This window comes from Octopus bimaculoides, chromosome 1, assembly GCF_046866305.1.
Source record: "Octopus bimaculoides isolate indiv1 chromosome 1, ASM4686630v1, whole genome shotgun sequence".
Lineage (NCBI taxonomy): Eukaryota > Metazoa > Mollusca > Cephalopoda > Octopoda > Octopodidae > Octopus > Octopus bimaculoides.
The window spans coordinates 112392974-112413536 of NC_142928.1; the positions used below are offsets into that span (position 1 = coordinate 112392974).

General features: G+C 39.1%; 1 protein-coding gene across 2 annotated transcripts in view; it reads left to right on the forward strand.

Moving 5' to 3' along the window:
* The first annotated feature begins 987 nt into the window (after positions 1 to 987).
* The window catches only part of LOC106874050 (ER degradation-enhancing alpha-mannosidase-like protein 3), a 465143-nt gene continuing 445567 nt past the window's right edge, over positions 988 to 20563 (forward strand). For both annotated transcript variants that reach the window (XM_089356169.1, XM_089356161.1), the window contains exon 1: positions 988 to 1223. In XM_089356169.1, coding sequence (XP_089212295.1) covers positions 1117 to 1223 — 107 coding nt within the window. In that variant the 5' untranslated portion in view covers positions 988 to 1116. The remainder of the gene's footprint in view (positions 1224 to 20563) is intronic.

The following is a 20563-nucleotide window of genomic DNA, read 5'->3' on the forward strand; positions in this document are numbered from 1 at the left end:
TCTATAGCCTCGGGCCGACCAAAGCCTTGTGAGTGAATTTATATGTGTATATATACACACACACACACACACACATATATATATATATATATATATATATATATATATATATATATATATATATATATATATATATATATATATATATATATATATATATATATATGTATGTATATATGTATGTGTGTGTATATGTTTGTGTGTCTGTGTTTGTCCCCCCCCCCCAACATCGCTTGACAACCGATGGTGGTGTGTTTACGTCCCCGTAACCTAGCTGTTCGGCAAAATAGACCGATAGAATAAGTACTAGGCTTACAAAGATTAAGTCCTGGGATCGATTTGCTCGACTAAAGGCGGTGCTCCAGGATGGCCACAGTCAAATGACTGAAACAAGGAAAAGAGTTAAAGAGTATTAGCACATATTTAACCGGTGCAATAGTATATGTGACAGTGGATTTTCATCGATAAGTTCATGAACCTTGGTTCTTTTCCCTATTAACCCATTTATTCTATCAGAAGAATTTTTATTCATTAAGATAGAAGAAATACACATAAATATTATGTATATATATATATATATATATATTTATGTGTATTTCTTCTATCTTAATGAATAAAAATTATTCTGATAGAATATATATATATATATATATATATATATATATATATATATTTGACAGGAAGGACAACAAAAGAAAGAAAGAGAGTGGGCATTTTTTTCTTCATGTTCGTTCCCAGCAACTTGTTTTACACCTATTAGACTAATTTTAAAATTTTTTGTCACCGCTTTAGTTGCTAGCAAAATCTTATAAAACGACAATGTTTAAAAGATGTTCATATCTATGCTACATATGAAAAAAATTTAGAAGTATAATAGCAAATGAAGCAAAGGGAGAGTAATATCTTACAATTCTTTTTTTTTTTTGATTTGTGGTAAACAGAACAAACACGTGTCTTTTTGAATCAAAATAACGTTAGGTTAAAATCACGCGAGAACGCTTTTCATCATGGCAGACGTGGCATTAGGAGTTTAATGTAAATTAAAAACAATTCAATCCTTTTGTCTCTTCCTTTGCTTCGACAAAAGAAAATTGAAAAGAAAGAAAAACTTTAGAAATGACATTATTTCATGACTATGTTCCGTTTAAATGTCTCCTGTTGTTTCTTGTATTATATATACTATCAACACATGGAATGAAAACAACAGAACGGAGAGAGTTGAGGTAGGCCTAAACTTTTGATATTTACTTACTGTTGAATTAAGATGAAAGGTGTTGAAAATTGGCACTTGATAAAATATATAATTTTATAACATCGTGAAAGGTGTTTCCATGCCAAGTGAATCAGTAAATGTGTTACTGAAGGGAATATATTAAAATGTTAAATTTATTGTTAAATCCAAATTAAAATGTATTTAAATCTGCTTTGAACGGATAAATATAAAAATAAAAAAATGAGTAGCTATTTTGATAATTAGAAATGTAGAAATGTTCATCTTGCAAAAGACAAATTGCGATTATTTCATCAGTTTTTGTTTTGCTTTCAACTTTTTACAAAATGTATGCGAAAATTTTACATGTATTACAATAAAAATAAATTGCTTAAAAATACAGTATGGAAAGAAAAAATCGGGTTGCATTTAAATTATTGGACCCACCTTTCCCTTATCTAAGGGAGTTAATTTACTATAACACATACTGATAATGGAAAAGCAGATACAACTATGAATTTCAAACTAAAAGATTAAAGGAATTTTATACAATCCTTCCTTAGAAAAATATTCCGCCTATCATTCATAAATCATTTGTCAATATGTTTTTTCAGATTTACTTACGTTTTTCCTTCGCAGAATTCAAGCTGGTCACTAGCAAAATTTACAAAGCTCTTTTGTTTGAATCGAGTCTCTTCCTTGTTTTTGTGACTGAGCATACGCATGTTTGTAGGAATGTGTGCCTGTAAACTTGCCTTGTGAATGTCAATTTAGTACACGAGTATGTGTATGCATGTCAAATGCACATGCAATTCTCAGCCCCCATCTTGTTTATAACATTCCTCCAGGACGTAACTGAAGAATTTAAAACTTTGCCCATGATAGCTCCAATGTGCTAGTGACCTTGTTCTTGCAGCTGAATTTCTAGTAGAATTAGAGAAAAAAGATATGTGTGGAAGCAAGGACCAGAATAAAAAGGGGTAAGAAAACAAACAAATTACTAATTCTTTCAGGGAAATAGCCCTGTTCCATATATAGAAAAAATATAGAAATTCCATTCGCTGTTACCCATGCAAGCTATGGACACATAAGTACAGTGGATGCACAAAAGGTTAACAGAGAAAAATTCTTTTGTGTGACACATATGCAGGAACAGTAAGCTCTTAGAACACTTAGAAAGTAGATTTCCTCAAATACCCAGGTGTATTACCTAGACAACCAAATTGGTAGTGAAGGAGTTTACTCTGAAAGCATAATTACCAGAATTAGAACCAGCTGGGCAAAATTCAGTGAGCTATTACCTGTATTGGTAACAAAGGGTCTTCATAGTGAATGGCAGATTGTATGATGCCTGTGTATGAACAGCTATGCTACATTTAAGTGAAACATGAGCTGTGAATGCAGAGTACATGCAAAGGCTTGAATGAAATGAAGCCATCATGCTCCACTGGATGTTCATTGCCAGTGTGCATGTATGACAGTATGTTTTGAGAGAAAAAATGGGTATAAGGGGCATCAAATATAGTGTGCAGGAGAGACTGCTGGTATGGCCATGTGATGAGAAATGCCGATCTCTGAATGTGGAGGGAATTTGTGGAAGAGATAAACTGAGGAAGATGTGGGATGGAGTGATGAAAAATGATCTTCAGATGTTGTGTCTTAGAAGAGATGACAAAGAACTGAAACAGTTTGCTGTTCATCTCAGTAAAAATGAGGCCCTAAAGGCATGTCTTTTATATCCATGTCTCCTGCACACAATCTATCTGTGAAAAACCTCCACCTCATTTCATTGTCATAACACCTCCCCTCCCCCAGTTGTCTTCACCACTTACTTTGTTACCCTCCCTTCTTTTGCCCACTCTCCCTTGTGAACCTACCTGTGTGCAATATATCCCTGTTGAATCTCTTTCCCCACAGCATATCCTTCTAACACACCATCCCTCTACCTGTGCCCACTCACATTTCCCCTCTCCTCCATCTCCCATTCTTCTTTTGCAATGTCATGAATTTATCCACCCACTTACCCTCTCCAATCCTTGGTCCACTTCACTATATACACCTCCCTGTAACTTAATGTACATCCCATTGCATCTTCACCATCATATCAGTTTTCTCTCCAACTGAGTTAGACTTGTATCTCTTCTATCCTTACACTAACTTCTCATCATCTTGCACAAAGCCATCTCCCTCAATACTACATCCACCTCAGTTGAGGGATCTTGTCTTGCAAGCTACTTAGTGACATCACTGCTGCTGGTGCCATGTAAAAGCCTCCCCCCCCCCCCAGCATTCTCTGTAAAGTGGTTAGCATTATGAAAGGTATTCAACCATAGAAACCATGCCAAAGCAGACAGTAGAGCTTGGCACTGTCTGTTGACTTGCCAGTTCCTGTTAAACTGTCCATCCCATATCAGCATGGAAGAAGGATATTAAATGATGATGATGATCAGTTTGTTTATCATATGTAAAATTTATATATTATTCAAAGCCTGTTAAACTATGGTATTTGTCTTGTGGTGACCTCTCTTGTAGATGTATAATGTTAAAAAAAAGACATAGAAATATATCAATAACAGATGAAAATTGTCCACCACCAGTTGTTGCATTGCTAAATACGTATTTTTGCCTTTTGGGTCTTTGTCAGTAGTAAGTATTCACAAGCAATCACATGCTAAGACAAATCATCCATTACTGATATAGAGACATAGAGCGAAATATCACTCTTGTCACAATTAGTTGACAGGCTGAATAAAAATATTTATATCAAGTATAACTGTGTTCATCTCCACAACTATCTCCATATCAGCTTGATGTGGACTCCTCATATAGCCATTCTTGACAGTGTAGGGCTTGCATTGGACAAAGAGTTTGAAGTTTAAATCCTTTGAGCATTACTATGTATTTTCTTTATTGAGCATACCCATCTCTCTCTCCCATTGTCTGTATATATATGTATTGCTGAGAAATGGGTGAATAAGGTCATAGAGGTAGTCAGAGTGTGCAATAGAGAGCTTAATCTCAGGCTAGTCTTGCAGAATAGTACAGCAACAATTTTCTCTGTCTGTGCCCCACAAACAGGCCTACCAAATGAACAGAAGGACCACTTTTTATGATATTCTTCTGCAGGCTACCTCAAAGATGAGTGACAATGATCTCATCTTTGTGGCTGGGGATTTCAGTGAGCATGTTTGACAGCAGACTGGTGTCTTTTGTGGTGTTCATGGGGGCCATGGAATTGATCCCTGAAATGAAAAGGGGATGGAGCTACTGGAGTTCTGTGTGATGCAAATAACCTATTGATCTGCAACACCAACTTCAGGAAGCCAACCAGCCACCTGATAACCAACCAATCAGGTAACTGTGCTAGCCAGGTCAATTACATTCTCACCAGACAGCGGGATGCATGGTTGCTCTTAAGTACAAAGACCCTCCCTGGTGAAGAATGTACCTCCCAGCATAGACTAGTCATTAGTGATTTAGATTCTAGGCCAGAAAGATGCCAAAAAGGAGACCAATCTGGAAAAGAAGGATTTGGAAGTTTAAAGACCCTTCATATGGTTAGAGATTTAGGGACATCCCAATTGAGAAATTGGATGAGAGGGAAGAGGAGCTACAGACTTGTGACATAGAGGGCAACTGGGAATTCTTGTGGGACAACTTACTCCCATCCAGACCTAGGTTAACGTGGTGGTGAAACGATGTGGTAGACAAGGCCATTAGAGTAAAGAAACAGGCCTGGAAGATTTGGGGTAGCAGGAAACTATCAGATAGCCAGAAGGGAAGCTAGGAGATAGGTATATCTAGTCAAGGGAGAAGCAGAAAAGAAGTTTGCCCATGTTCAGTGACGTGAGGACCAAACAACTGAAGTGTTTTGGTTTGCAAGACTGTGTGTGACAGAAAATTGTGATATCATAGGAGAGAAATGTGCCCACATGGATGATGGTGCACTTGCATTTAATGATTTTGCAAAGAAAGAGGCTTGGAAATGCCATTATGAAAGACTGCTGAATGTTGAGAATGAACGGGAGGAGGAGAGTCTGCCAAATGTTGACCCAATTGAGGGACCAGCTACCTAAATCGTCAGTTCCTTTGTAGATAAAGCAATTAAAGATACAAAAACAGGGAAATCCCCCAGCTCATCAGGAATCATCGCTGAGATGCTTAAAATATCTGGTGGTGAGGGTTTTGGTCTAGTCACCTGTATTGTAAATTAGGTGGTTCATGAAGGAGTCATACCCAATGATTGGTGTAGTTGCACTGTAGTCAACTGCTACAAAGGTGAAGGTGACGTGTTCGATAGAAATAATTACAGAGGTGTCACATTGTTAGATCAAGTGATCAAAATTATGGAGAGAGTCATAACCCGGCTAATTAGGGAGAGAGTTAGCCTAGATGAGATGCAGTTTAATTTTGTGCCAGGAGAAGCACCACTGATGCTTTATTTCTGGTAAGGCAGCTGCAGGAGAGATACATAGCCAAAGACTTAGTGTTTGTTGACTTGGAGAAAGCTTTTGGCAGGGTCCACTGATCCCTTTTCTGGTGGTCAATGTGAAAACTATGGATAAATGAGTGGTTGATGAGAGCTGTATAAGCTATGTATGGGGATACTACCAGTAAGGTGAGGGTTGGTAATGAGTACAGCAAAGAATTCAGGGTACAAGTAGGGGTTCACTAAGATTCAGTGCTCAGCCCCCTCTTGTTCATTATAGTCCTCCAGGCAATAACGGAGGAATGATATATCATATATCATATCATATATATATATATATATATATATATATATATATATATATATATCATATATATATATATATCATATATATATATATATATCATATATATATATATATATATATATATCATATATATATATATATATCATATATATATATATATCATATATATATATATATATATATATATATATATATATATATATATATATATATATATCATATATATATATATATCATATATATATATATATCATATATATATATATATATATCATATATATATATATATATATCATATATATATATATATATATATATATATCATATATATATATATATCATATATATATATATATCATCATCATCATCATCATCATCGTTTAACGTCCGCTTTCCATGCTAGCATGGGTTGGACGATTTGACTGAGGACTGGTGAAACCGGATGGCAACACCAGGCTCCAGTCTGATTTGGCAGAGTTTCTACAGCTGGATGCCCTTCCTAACGCCAACCACTCAGAGAGTGTAGTGGGTGCTTTTACGTGTCACCCGCACGAAAACGGCCACGCTCGAAATGGTGTCTTTTATGTGCCACCCGCACAAGCCAGTCCAGGGGCACTGGCAACGATCTCGCTCGAAAATCCTACAGGAGCCAGTCAGGCGGTACTGGCAACGGCCACGCTCAAAATGGTGCATCTCATGTGCCACCCGCACAAGAACCAGTCCAGGGGCACTGGCAACGATCTTACTTGGCTTGCCGGGTCTTCTCACGCACAGCCCATTTCCAAAGGTCTCGGTCCGTAGTCATCGCCTCGGTGAGGCCCAATGTACGAAGGTCTTGCCTCACCACCTCAGCCCAGGTCTTCCTGGGCCTACCTCTTCCACGGGTTCCCTCAACTGTTAGGGTGTGGCACTTTTTCACGCAGCTATCCTCCTCCATTCTCACCACATGTCCATATCAGCGCAATCGTCTCTCTTGCACGCCACAACTGATGCTTCTAATGTTCAGCTTTTCTCTCAAGATACTTACACTCTGACGGGTATTCACATTGACATTACACATCCAACGGAGCATACTGGCTTCATTCCTTGCGAGCTTACGTATGTCCTCAGCAGTTACAGCCCATGTTTCACTGCCATGTAGCATGGTTGTTCGTACGCATGCGTCATACAGTCTGCCTTTTACTCTGAGTGAGAGTCCCTTTGTCGCCAGCAGGGGTAAGAGCTCTCTAAACTTTGCCCAGGCTATTCTTATTCTAGCAGCTACACTTTCAGCGCACCCACCCCCACTACTAACTTGGTCGCCCAGATAGCGGAAGCTATCGACTACCTCTAGTTTTTCACCCTGGAATGAGATAGAAGTTGTTTCCTGTTTGTTTGCAGTCTTTATTGCACCTGAACATCTGCCACAAACAAAAACTAACTTGCTAGTTAACCTGCCTTTGATGTTGCTGCACCTCTTATGTGTCCATAGCTTGCACCGGGTACATCTTATAGAGTTACTACCTACTCCTTTTCTACATACTGAGCAGGGCCATCTACCTGAAGGGGTTTGTGTTTTATCTACCTTCCTACTTATTAGGATTTTGGTTTTAGCTAGGTTGACTCTAAGGCCCTTCAATTCTAGACCTTGCTTCCACACCTGAAACTTCTCCTCTAGTTCTGATAGTGACTCCGCAATTAGGGCAAGGTCATCAGCATAGAGGAGCTCCCAGGGGCAACCTGTCTTGAACTCCTCTGTGATTGCCTGGAGGACTATGGTAAATAATAGGGGGCTGAGGACGGAACCTTGGTGGACCCCTACCTCTACCCGGAATTCATTGCTGTACTCATTTCCAACCCTCACCTTACTGGCCGCATCTCTGTACATGGCTCGCACAGCTCTCACTAGCCATTCTTCTATCCCAAGTTTCCTCATTGACCACCAGATAAGGGATCGGGGGACCCTGTCAAAGGCTTTCTCCATGTCAACGAAAGCCAGGTACAGAGGTTTATCCTTGGCTAGGTATTTCTCTTGCAACTGTCTCACTAGAAATAAGGCATCAGTAGTGCTTTTACCTGGCACGAACCCAAACTGCATCTCATCTAAATTGATTCGCTCCCTAATTAGTTGGGCTATGACCCTCTCTGTAACTTTCATAACCTGATCTAACAGCTTGATGCCTCTGTAATTATTTGTATCTAAAGCGTCCCCTTTACCTTTGTAGCAGTTGACTATGATGCTGCTACACCAGTCATAGGGTATGACTCCTTCGTGTATCACCTGGTTCGTAATACGGGTGACTAGGCTATAGCCAACACTGCCAGATATTTTGAGCATCTCTGCAGTGATTCCTGATGGGCCGGGGGCTTTCCCGGTCTTCATACTCTTAATTGCTTTATCTACCCTGGTACTATCAACTCGGATAGCTGGTCCCTCTATTGGGTCGACATACGGCAGGCTCTCTTTCTCCCATTCATTCTCTTTATTAAGCAATCTATCGTAGTGGCATCTCCAGACCTCTTTCTTTGCATCCTCATTTAATGCAAGCGTACCATCATCCATGCGAACACATTTCTCTCCTACAACATCACTATTCTCTCTCCTACACTGTCTTGCAACCCGAAATACCTCGAGTCTTTGGTCCTCACGGCGCAGAACATTGGCAAATCTTTCCTTATCTGCTTCCCCTCTGGCTAAATAAACCTGTCGCCTAGCCTCCCTTCTGGCACATTGGTACAATTCCCTGCTACCACCGTTCTTCCAGTCCTTCCAAGCTTGTTTCTTTTGTCTAATAGCCCTGTCTACCTCCTTGTTCCACCACCACGTTACTCTGGGTTGGGAGGGGACCTTACACCACCCACAAATCTGGTCGGTGGCTTTCAACAGGTTGTCCCGCAGAAATCTCCAATTGTCTTCCACGTTGTATGATGCTATATCCCCTTCTATTTCGTTAAATGCTTCAAGTAACTTGTCTCTAAGTCTCTGTCCGTTTGCAGGGTCTTTAAGCTTCCACACCCTTCTTCTCCAAGCCTGTCTAATTCTAGGCACCCATTTTGCCTTGATCCCAAAGTCGCTAACTACTAATATATCATATATATATATATATATATATATATATATATATATATATATATATATATATATGTCATATATATATATATATATATATATATATATATATATATATCATATATATATATATATATATATATATATATATATATATATATATATCATATATATATAAATATATATATATATATATATATATATATATATATCATATATATATATATATATATATATATATATATATATATATATCATATATATATATATATATATATATATATATATATATATATATATATATATATATATATATATATATATATATATATATATATATATATATATATATATATCATATATATATATATATATATCATATATATATATATATATATATATATATATATATATATATCATATATATATATATATATATATATATCATATATATATATATATATATATATATATATATCATATATATATATATATATATATATATATATATCATATATATATATATATATATATATATATATCATATATATATCATATATATATATATATATATATATATCATATATATATATATATATATATATATATCATATATATATATATATATATATATATATATATATCATATATATATATATATATATATATATATATATATATATATATATCATATATATATATATATATATATATATATCATATATATATCATATATATATATATATATATATATATATATCATATATATATATATCATATATATATATATATATATATATATATCATATATATATATATATATATATATATCATATATATATATATCATATATATATATATATATATATATATCATATATATATATATCATATATATATATATATATATATATATATATATATATATATATATATGATATATATATATATACTTGTTTGTGTATCTCTATATTCTTTTTTCTTTGACTTGTTTCAGTCATTTGGCTGTGGTCATGCTGGAGCACCGCCTTAAAGGGTTTTTAGTCAAAGAAATTGACCCCAGAACTTATTCTTTGTAAGCCTAGTACTTATCCTATCAGTCTTTTTTGCCAAACTGTTATGTTGCAGGGGCATAAACACACCAACATCAGTTGTCAAGCGATGGTGGTGGTGGTGGTAGTGGGGGGGGACAAACACAGGCATGAAGACATACATACATAAATATATACATATAGGGCTGGCCAAAAGTCACCTGACATAAATACTTAATATTCAGTTTTATTGGAATGATGTTAATATGCTCCACTGGATGTGTAATGTCAGTGTACATACAGGACAGAGTGTAAGCTCCCTGAGAGAAAAGTTGGACATAAGAAGCATCAGACGTGGTGTGCAAGAGAGATGACTGCGCTGCTATGGTCTTGTGTTGTGTATGGATGAAGACAGCTGTGTGAAAAAGTGTCACACCCTAGCAGAAGAGAGAATCTGTGGAAGAGGTAGACCCAAGAAGACCTGGGATGAGGCGGTGAAGTATGACCTTCAAACGTTGGGCCTCACAGAGGCGATGACAAGTGACCGAGACCTTTAGAGATATGCTGTGCTTGAGAAGACCCAACAAGCTAAGTGAGACCATAACCAGCCCATTTAAGAGTACCCTTCAATCATTGTAAAGACCTTTTTATATCAAATGAAGTCATTGTCGTGGCTGCTGATGGTACCGCCTGATTGACACCGATGCCAGTGGCACGTAAAAAGCACCATTCATGCATGGTCGATGCCAGTGCTGCCTGACTGGCTCCCGTGCTGGTGGCATGTAAAAGGCTCCGTTGAAGTATGGCCAGTGCCAGTATCACCTGATGGGCCCTTGTGCTGATGGCACGTGAAAAGCACCCACTACACTCTTGGAGTAGTTGGCGTTAGGTAGGGCATCCAGCTGTAGTAACTTTGCCAGATCAGACTGGTGCCTGGTGCAGCCTTCTGGCTTGCCAGCCCTCAGTCAAACCATCCAACCCATGCCGGCATGGAAAGCAGACATTAAAACAATGATGGTGATGACGATGATTCCAATTATGAATGTTTAATAATTGAATGCTGTAAGTTAAATTCACCGTTTTTTTACATTTGTCTATTAGTGTAGTCTCATATGAAGTCATTTTTTGGTTTAATCTTGGAATTAAATGGTTTTGATTCACTATCAGGTGGCTTTTGGCCAGCTCTGCATATATATACTAGCAGTATAACACAACATTGTCTGGGTGTGACTTATTATGCCATCTACGATAAGTCTTGCTAGGTGAAAATCAATTAAAAAAGAAAGTCTTACAACAAAAAAACCCTTATGATGTAAATATGTTCATAATTCAAAAGACAATGAAATTAATAGGGAAAGTCTGAAGGCTGCTTTGCGTAACATTATTAAGCATACGTAAATTCCATCCGTCTAATTGGCTATACAAATGCTTGTGCAAAACAACTTTTTGCGCTGCCCTGATTATACATAGCAGGGTAATCCCTTTTCGCAGGAGCTAGGACTGCAATTTGTGATGAAGCAATTGCTTGCAATCTGTTGCTACACAGTTCTGCCAGAATTCTATCAGATTGGGCAGTAGATGTTGATGCACCATTTTGCATTATGTTCAAAGTAGCTTCTGGAATGTGGTGAATTGCTGCAGTCTGTTGCTGTCTTTTTAAACCAGTTGCTTTCTTTCCCCAGCAAACTCTCTTCTTTGGCGGTATAATCAATAACACAAAGTTATAACAGATGGAAGGGTAGGTAGTTTTCACATTTCTAATGAAGTTCACTGATTTGCAATGTGTTGTCCTGTCTACATAAGCTCTGTAGTCTGTATATTTACAAAACATTGACGAACATATAGTAAAGTAAGATCTAGTTATATTGTAGTGAATACTTGTGTGTGCATTTGAGAGAGCGAGAGAGAAGAGGGAGAGAGGAAGAGAGAGAGAGAGAGAGAGAGAGAAAGGAATAGAGAACGGGAGCAATGAAGAGAGAGGAAGGGAGAACGAAAGACAGTTATAAAATAGCAATGCGTGAGTGTGTCTATATAAGAAACACACACAAACTAAGTCTTATATCTATATGTATGTTGTTGTCACAGATCACGTATGTGTGGTTGTGTGTGTTTTTACGTTTCTATGTTATGAAAAATATGTAAAAAATACTGAGAGGAGACAGGGATACTGAACATGCAGACAGACAATGTAACGAAAACATGAACGAGTCTAGTCACAAATTATCATTGCAACTTCGACAAAAAGGAAGCTAAGAGCCCCAGATTCTTTGGAAGAAAGAACAGTGGTGCTGGCATGTGTAGGAAATGAGAAAGTGAAGTGAGGAAAATGACCAGGTCACGTGGCGGTAGAGGGATAGAAGAAAGCTATTAAATGGGAGAGAGGAAGAAGAATGAAGTTAGAGTGAAAAGGTAGATAGAAGGAACGAATAGTCTTAAACAAAGTTAATCTATGACTTTGTATGTATCACTTTCTCTCTCTCCCTCTTTTACTCTTACTCTCTACATTATATGTTGAGCGCATGATCGATGTGTAAGAATGCCGGTACAGATAGAATGGAAGAAATATAAAAGTTGCTAGAAACAAAAGCCAAATCTCCCTTAAATCACACAAAGTAAACGGAATTTTAAAAATCTAATTACTGCACAAGAATGTCCACATCGAGAAAATTCCATTCATGTAAAAATTTTCATGAAAAAGTGGAAAATGTGGATTTCTATAAACTTTTAAAAAGGCTACACACAGACACACATCTTCAGCTTTATATATATTAAGATATATATATATATATATATATGAATGACACCTGCATTTGACTCCATTTAGGCGCATGGCCTAGTGGTTAGGGCATTTGGCTCACAATCATAAGGTCGTGAGTTCAATTCCCAGCGACGCTTTGTGTCCTTGAGCAAGACACTTTATTTCACGTTGCTCCAGTCCACTTAGCTGGCAAAAATGAGTAGTACTTGTACTTCAAAAGGACCAACTTTGTCACATTATGTGTCATGCTGAATCTCCCTCAGAACTATGTTAAGGGTACAGATGCTCTGTGGAATGCTCAGCCACTTGCACATTAATTTCACGAGCAAGCTGTTCTGTTGATCATATCAGCTGGGTAACCAATGGAATGCTTCTTTATCCACTCACATGGCTTTTGTTGGCCTGAGGCTATAGTAGATGACACTTGCCCAAGGTGTCATGCAGTGGGACTGAACCTGCACCTATATATATATATATATATATATATATATATATATATACATCATCATCATCATCATCATTTAACGTCCGTTTTCCATGCTAGCATGGGTTGGATGGTTCGACTGGGGTCTGGGAAGCCAGGAGGCTGCACCAGGCTCCAGTCTGATCTGGCAGTGTTTCTACAGCTGGATGCCCTTCCTAACGCCAACCACTCTGTGAGTGTAGTGGCTGCATTTTACGTGCCACCAGCACAGGGGCCAGTGGAGGCTGGCAACAGCCACGATCGGTTGGTGCTTTTTACTTGCCACTGGCACCGAAGCCAGTCAAGGCAGCACTGGCATCGGCCACATTCGGATGGTGTTTTTTACGTGGCACTGGCACAGGTATCACAACTACAATTTCTATTTGATTTTTATTTTGATGATGTACTTGACTCAATAGGTCTCCCTCAAGCACAGTGTGCCTTTTATGTGCCACCAGCACGGGTATCACAACTACAATTTCCATTTGATTTTTATTTTGATGTTGATGTACTTGACTCAGTAGGTCTCATCAAGCACAGCAGGTCGCCCTATGATCCAAGGTAAGCACAGCAGGTCATCCTGCGATCCAAGGTACTTTTGAATGGGCTGGGGCTGGTTCGGGGTCTTCGCAGTCACAGCATATCTCCAGAGGTCTCAGTCTTTCGTCATTGCCTCTGTGAGGCCCAACGTTCGCAGGTCATGCTTGACCACCTCATTCCATGTCTTCCTGGGTCTCCCTCTACTCCAGATTGCTTCAACTGTTTGGTAGTGGCACTTCTTCACACATCTCTCCTCATCCATCCATAGTACTTGACCATACCAGCGCAGCCGTCTCTCTTACACACCTCATCTGATGCTTCTTATGTCCACCATTTCTCTCAGAGCGCTTACCCTCTGTTGTGTGTGCACATTGACACTACACATCCAGCGGATCATGCTAGCTTCATTTCTTTCGAGCCTACACATGTCCTCTGCAGTCACGGCCCATGTTTCACTGCTGTGAAGCATGGCAGTTCACACACATGCATCGTACAATCTACCTTTCACTCTGAGCGAGAGGCCCTTTGTCACCAGTAGTGGTAGAAGCGTTCTAAACTTTGCCCAGGCTATTCTTATTCTAGTGGTAACATTCTCTGAGTATCTACACGCACTACTAACTTGGTCATCTAGGTAGCGGAAGCTATCAACTACTTCTAGTTTCTCCCCCTGGAGTGTGATGGAATTTGTTTTCTGAACATCTGTGATGTTTATTGCCCTGGTGCATCTTCTCGGTTAATCTTCCTTTGATATTGCTGCACCTCTTATGTGTCCATAGGTTACACTGGGTACATCTTATGGAGTTTCTACCTACACCTTTTTTACAGATCGAGCAGGGCCATCTGTGATGAGTTCGCCTTCCTACTTACTAGAACTTTGGTCTTTGCTACATTGACTCTAAGGCTTTTAATTCTAAACCTTGCTTCCACACCCGAAATTTCTTTTCTAGTTCGGGTAGTGATTCTGCTATGAGGGCCAGGTCATCAGCATAGAGGAGCTCCCAGGGGCAACCTGTCTTGAATTCCTCTGTTATTGCCTGGAGGACTGTAATGAATAAAAGTGGACTGAGAGAAAGAGAGAGTGCAGGTAATATAGGGAACAACACCAGTGAGGAGGGGGAATTGCGAGAAGAGATATCTTGTAGTGGTGGTGACAAATTTCTAGACAGAACAAAACGTAAGATAGCCGGTCAAGTGGGTGGATGGATGAGCAGCTGGGCTGGTTGCATTTGTCCTGGGAGAGAGAGAAGTGCAGATAATATATAGAGAACAGCCCAGTGAAGAGGAGGGGTTGAGAAAATAGACACAGGTAATGGTGCTGGGAGAAGGGGTATCCGGTTTAGATGGTGGGAAGATAGAGATGTCCGGTATTGGTGGTGAGGGCGGGAAAGGATGAGCGCACCGCGAACAAGCAAAGTTTTGTTTGGGGACAGAAGGACGAAAATAATGGCAATAAGAATGAGATTAAACAGACCGAGAAACGAGTATATATTCTTTTACTTGTGTCAGTCACTAGACTGCAGCTATGCTGGGGAACCACCTTGAAGATATTTGTTTATTCGATTTTTAGTCAAACAAATCAACCTTAGTACTTATTTTTTAAGCCTGGTACTTATTCTGTCAGTCTTTTTTACTTAACCACTAAGTTATGGGACATGAACATGCTAATACTAATCATTAGATGGTGGTGGGGAACACAATTTGTGGGTTAACAAAGCTACCATTGCTTTCATTGTGTGAGAAATTGTATATATGTATGTGTCCTTATTAACGTCTATATAATATATACTAGTGGGGTTCATTAAAGATTTTCCCTGACCCACTTCCCAAGGACGGATAAATGAAATTTGGCATAATCATTAGTCTTCTACACAGCCAATTCTAATGGTGACACACTTCTCCCATCACTTTATGCAGCTGTGAAGACCTTGTCTGTAGAAATTAGTAGGTTGACTCTGGAGCTAAGACTTTACCTTGGAAATAAGTTCATCATCATCTGAAAAGTGATTTCCCTTCAAAAAAGACTTGACAGTTGGAAAGAAGTGGAAGTCAGATGGTGTGAGATTGGGAGAGTAAAGGGGATGGGGAAGGATTTCATAGCCGCGGAAGTGTGCTTTCATCTGGGCAACATGTGCATTGTGAACTGGGGTATTGTCTTGGAGGAGGTGGACTCCTTTTGGTCAGCATGCCATGCCTCTCTGCTTTGATGGTGTCCCACAATTTCTGCAACAGAGAAGCATAATATGCTTCATTAATTGTGGTGCCCTTTGCCAGAAAATCCATCATCACTACTCCGCACTGATCCCAAAAGACTGAGCATCACCTTGCCTGTTGAGGGTTGGACATGAACCTTCTTTGGAGGTGGTGAGTTATCATGCTTCCATTGCTTCGACTGGACTTTAGTCTCAGGATCATAGTAATGGGCCCATGTTTCATCCTGTGTGATAAGTCTGCCCAAAATGTCCTCCTTGTTTTCTTGGCACATTTTTTGACTCGTTTCTGCTTCTGAAAAATGTGAGCATCTGGGGAATCCATCGTGCAGACAACTTCTGCATGTGCAAATGGTCGTGAATGAATTTTTTCACAGACCCTACACTTACCTTCACTCTTTAGGCTAGTTACTGAATAGTTATGTGACAATCCTCCAAAATGGTGGCTTCCACTTCATGGATGGTGTCATCATAAGTGGTGGAATGTGGTCGTCCCAGGATAGGAGCAGTTTCCACCAATGTCCAACCACATTTGAACTGGTGATGTCAGTGCATGACTACGTTGTATGATGGTGCATCGCCACCATAAACTTCTTTCATCTCATCAAAAGTCTCCTTTGGTGTATGACCTTTCAAATATAAGAACCTGATCACTGATCTGGTTTCAACTGCCTTCATTATAACACCTTAGTTCACTTCAGCAGCTGTAAAAGACAAACAAATACCAAAGGAAAGCTGCAATTCACAATATAACATGTAGAGACGTATGATTATACCTGTACAAGTTCCATTTCCTGCAATAATTGGAAGTAGGTCAGCGGAAATCCTTAATGAACATCCCTCATATATAGCCAAGTAATAAACTGTAATATTGGATGGGAGCTAAAGGAAGTTTACCGAAAAACACATGATCTGAAGAAACCAGCCTTGACATTTTACCCAGAGAAATTTGGTATCTGACTGGATATTATATCCCCCCTCTTACTATATACATACATACATACACACACACACACACACACACACGCACATTTATATATGTATTATATATGTGTGTGTGTCTGTGTCTATACTACTGGTATTTTTACTATTAGTATTATCATTTTTTTTTATTATTGTAACTGTTATGATATTATTTTGTTCAAGGCATCTGGACACCACTAATATATTCAAGGCCATATACTACCAATTGCATCCACCATTAAAACTCTTAACCTCACCCTGACACTTGGTTCATCTCCTCCCCATTCTCTTCTTGAAATTCATAACCTTCTCAATTCTCAACTTTATCTTTTTCCACAGATATTTTATGCAAACGAACAGATACAATGATCTCATTTCTTTTCAATACTATTCACTCACACATCTTCCTTTCTTCCCCACTTTCCCTCTATATATCTCTCCTCTCATTTTCCTCTCTCTCACCCTCTCTTTTTCTTTCTCCTTCTCTATACATATTCATCTTTCTTAGTAGCTGACTTACTGCTCTGACCATATATATTGAAATATTTCCATCAGCTGGTTCATTTTAACTGAGGAAGGTCTTATGTAATGGATGTATTCAATGATTTTAAAATACCACTGTTTGATTTAACTTCATTATTACAACTTATATGACTCGATGCCAGTACAAACTAGCTGATTCAAATTCTACTTACAAAAAAAAAAAAAGAGAATGAATGGGAGGAAGTGAGTCTGCCGCATGTCGACCCAACACAGGGACCAGCTATCCTAATTGATAGTACCTTAGTAGATAAAGTGATCAAGAGTATGAAGGCAGGAAAGCCCCCGGCCCATCAGGAATCACTGCAGAGATGCTCAAAATATCTGGCAGTGTCGGCTATGCCTAATGACTCGTATAGTTAATCAGGTGATACACAAAGGAGTCATACCCAATGAATGGTGTAGCAGCACCATAGTCAACTGCTACAAAGGTAAAGGTGACAACCTTAACCAAAACAATTACAGAGGTATCAAGTTGTTGGACCAGGTAATGAAGGTCACAGAGAGGGTCATAGCCCAACAAATTAGGGAGAGAATCAGTTTAGATGAGATGCAGTTTGGGTTCATTCCAGGAAAAAGCACCACTGATGCTATATTTCTGGTAAGATAGCTGCAGGAGAAATACTTAGCCAAAGATAAACCACTGTACCTGGCTTTCGTTGACATGGAGAAAGCCTTTGACAGGGTCCCCCGCTCCCTTATCTGGTGGTCAATGAGGAAACTAGGGATAGATGAGTGGTTAGTGAGAGCTGTGCAAGCCATGTACAGGGACGCTGTCAGTAAGGCGAGGGTTGGCAACGAGTACACTGAAGAATTCTGATAGAGTTAGGTGTCCACTAACGTTCAGAACACAACCCCCTCCTATTTATCATAGTCCTCCAGGCGATAACAGAGGAATTCAAGACAGCATGCCCTTGGGAGCTCCTCTATGCTGATGACCTTGCACTAATTACTGAGTCACTATCAGAACTAGAGGAGAAGTTTCAGGTGTGGAAGCAAGGGCTAAAACCAAAGTCCTAATAAGTAGGAAGGTAGATAAAACACAAACCCCTTCAGGTAGATGGCTCTGCTCTATCTGTAGAAAAGGTGTAGGTAGAAACTCTAAGATGCACCCAGTGCAAGCTATGGACACATAAGAGGTGCAGCAATATCAAAGCAAGGTTAACTAGGAACTTAGTTTTTGCATGTGGCAGGTGTTCAGGAGCGATAAACACTGAAAATGTGCAGAAAACAACTTCTGTCACATTCCAGGGAGAAAAACTAGACGTAGTTGATAGCTTCGGCTATCTGGGTGACCAAGTTAGTGGGAGAGGGTGTGCTGAAAGTGTAGCTGCTAGAATAAGAATAGCCTGGGCAAAGTTCAGAGAGCTCTTATCTCTGCTGGTGACAAAGGGCCTCTCACTCAGAGTAAAAGGCAGACTGTATGACGCATGTGTACGAACAGCCATACTACATGGTAGTGAAACATGGGCTGTGACTGCTGAGGACATGCGTAAGCTCGCAAGAAATGAAGCCAGTATGCTCCGATGGATGAGTAATGTCAGTGTGCATACTAGACAGAGTGTAAGTATCTTGAGAGAAAAGTTGAACCTAAAAAGCATCAGTTGTGGTGTGCAAGAGAGACGATTGTGCTGGTGTGGTCATGTGGCGAGAATGGATGAGGATAGCTGTGTGAAAAAGTGCCACACCCTAGCGGTTGAGGGAACCCGTGGAAGAGGCAGGCCCAGGCAGACCTGGGATGAGGTGGTGAAGCACGACCTCTGAACATTAGGCCTCACTGAGGCAGTGACTTGTGACCGAGACCTTTGGAAATATGCTGTGCGTGAGAAGACCCGGCAAGCCAAGTGAGACCAAAATCCAAGGCCTCTGCCAGGGATGTAGCCAGCCCACTTATGCATACCATTCCTTCATTGGACACTAAACTCTGCTTGCGAAGACCTGTTGAGGCAAGTGAAATCGAAATCGAACTAAATTTGATGACTGGCACCCATGTCAACGTCTCTTTCATTGAACACTAAACTCGGCTTGCGAAGACCTGTTGGGGCAAGCGAATGCAAAATTGTGATGGCACCTGTACCAGTGGAGCACTAAGAGCACCGTCCGAGCATGATCGTTGCTAGAGCAGCTGTCTGGCTTCCATGCCAGTGACATGTAAATAACAACTTTGAGCGTGATCATTACCAACATCGCCTTCCTGGCATGTGAAAAGACATTCGAGCGGGATCGTTGCCAGTGCCGCCTGACTGGCCTTCGTGCCGGTGGCATGTAAAAGCACCCACTACACTCTCGGAGTGGTTGGTGTTAGGAAGGGCATCCAGCTGTAGAAACTCTGCCAAATCAGACTGGAGCCTGGTGTAGCTACCTGGTTCACCAGTCCTCAGTCAAATCGTCCAACCCATGCTAGCATGGAAAGCGGACGTTAAACGATGATGATGATGGTTATTATAACAAATATTTTAAGTTGTTATATTTGACTAAAGTTGAAAACTCTGATACTGTGCACCACTTCTTAGTGAAAAATGAAATGTATATGTATAAATTTGTATATATATATATATATATATATATATATATATATATGTGTGTACTTGACTACCCGTAACCTATTGGGTCACCGACAGTTCAAAGTACCCAAAAATACTGCGTATCTTGGGAATCCGTGGTCCAGTTTATGTGAAACTTATGTTATTCCATTTGTATTCACATTTCAATGGTACCTTACTTTCAAAGCATTTTATCATTATATACTGGTCTGGCTATTTATAAAGGTACCAAAAAAAAAAAAAAATATGTATATCGGTAACCCATGGTCCGATTTACACGAAACTTGTTTTATTCCATTTGTATTCACATGGGCATTTGATTAATGATGTCTCCTGCTTTTGTCTCAGTAAGTATTTTGTAAAGGACCCATTTGTACTTCGGTGTGAAACAATTTTTTCCACAGGTTTTTTTTGAGTGCATTCAATGTATATCACCTCCAAACCTGCCGCAAGGCACTTTCTTTCAGAAAAGAAAGGGGTACAGGTGGTTGGGACCATGGAGTTTCCCACCAATAGTTTTGTTT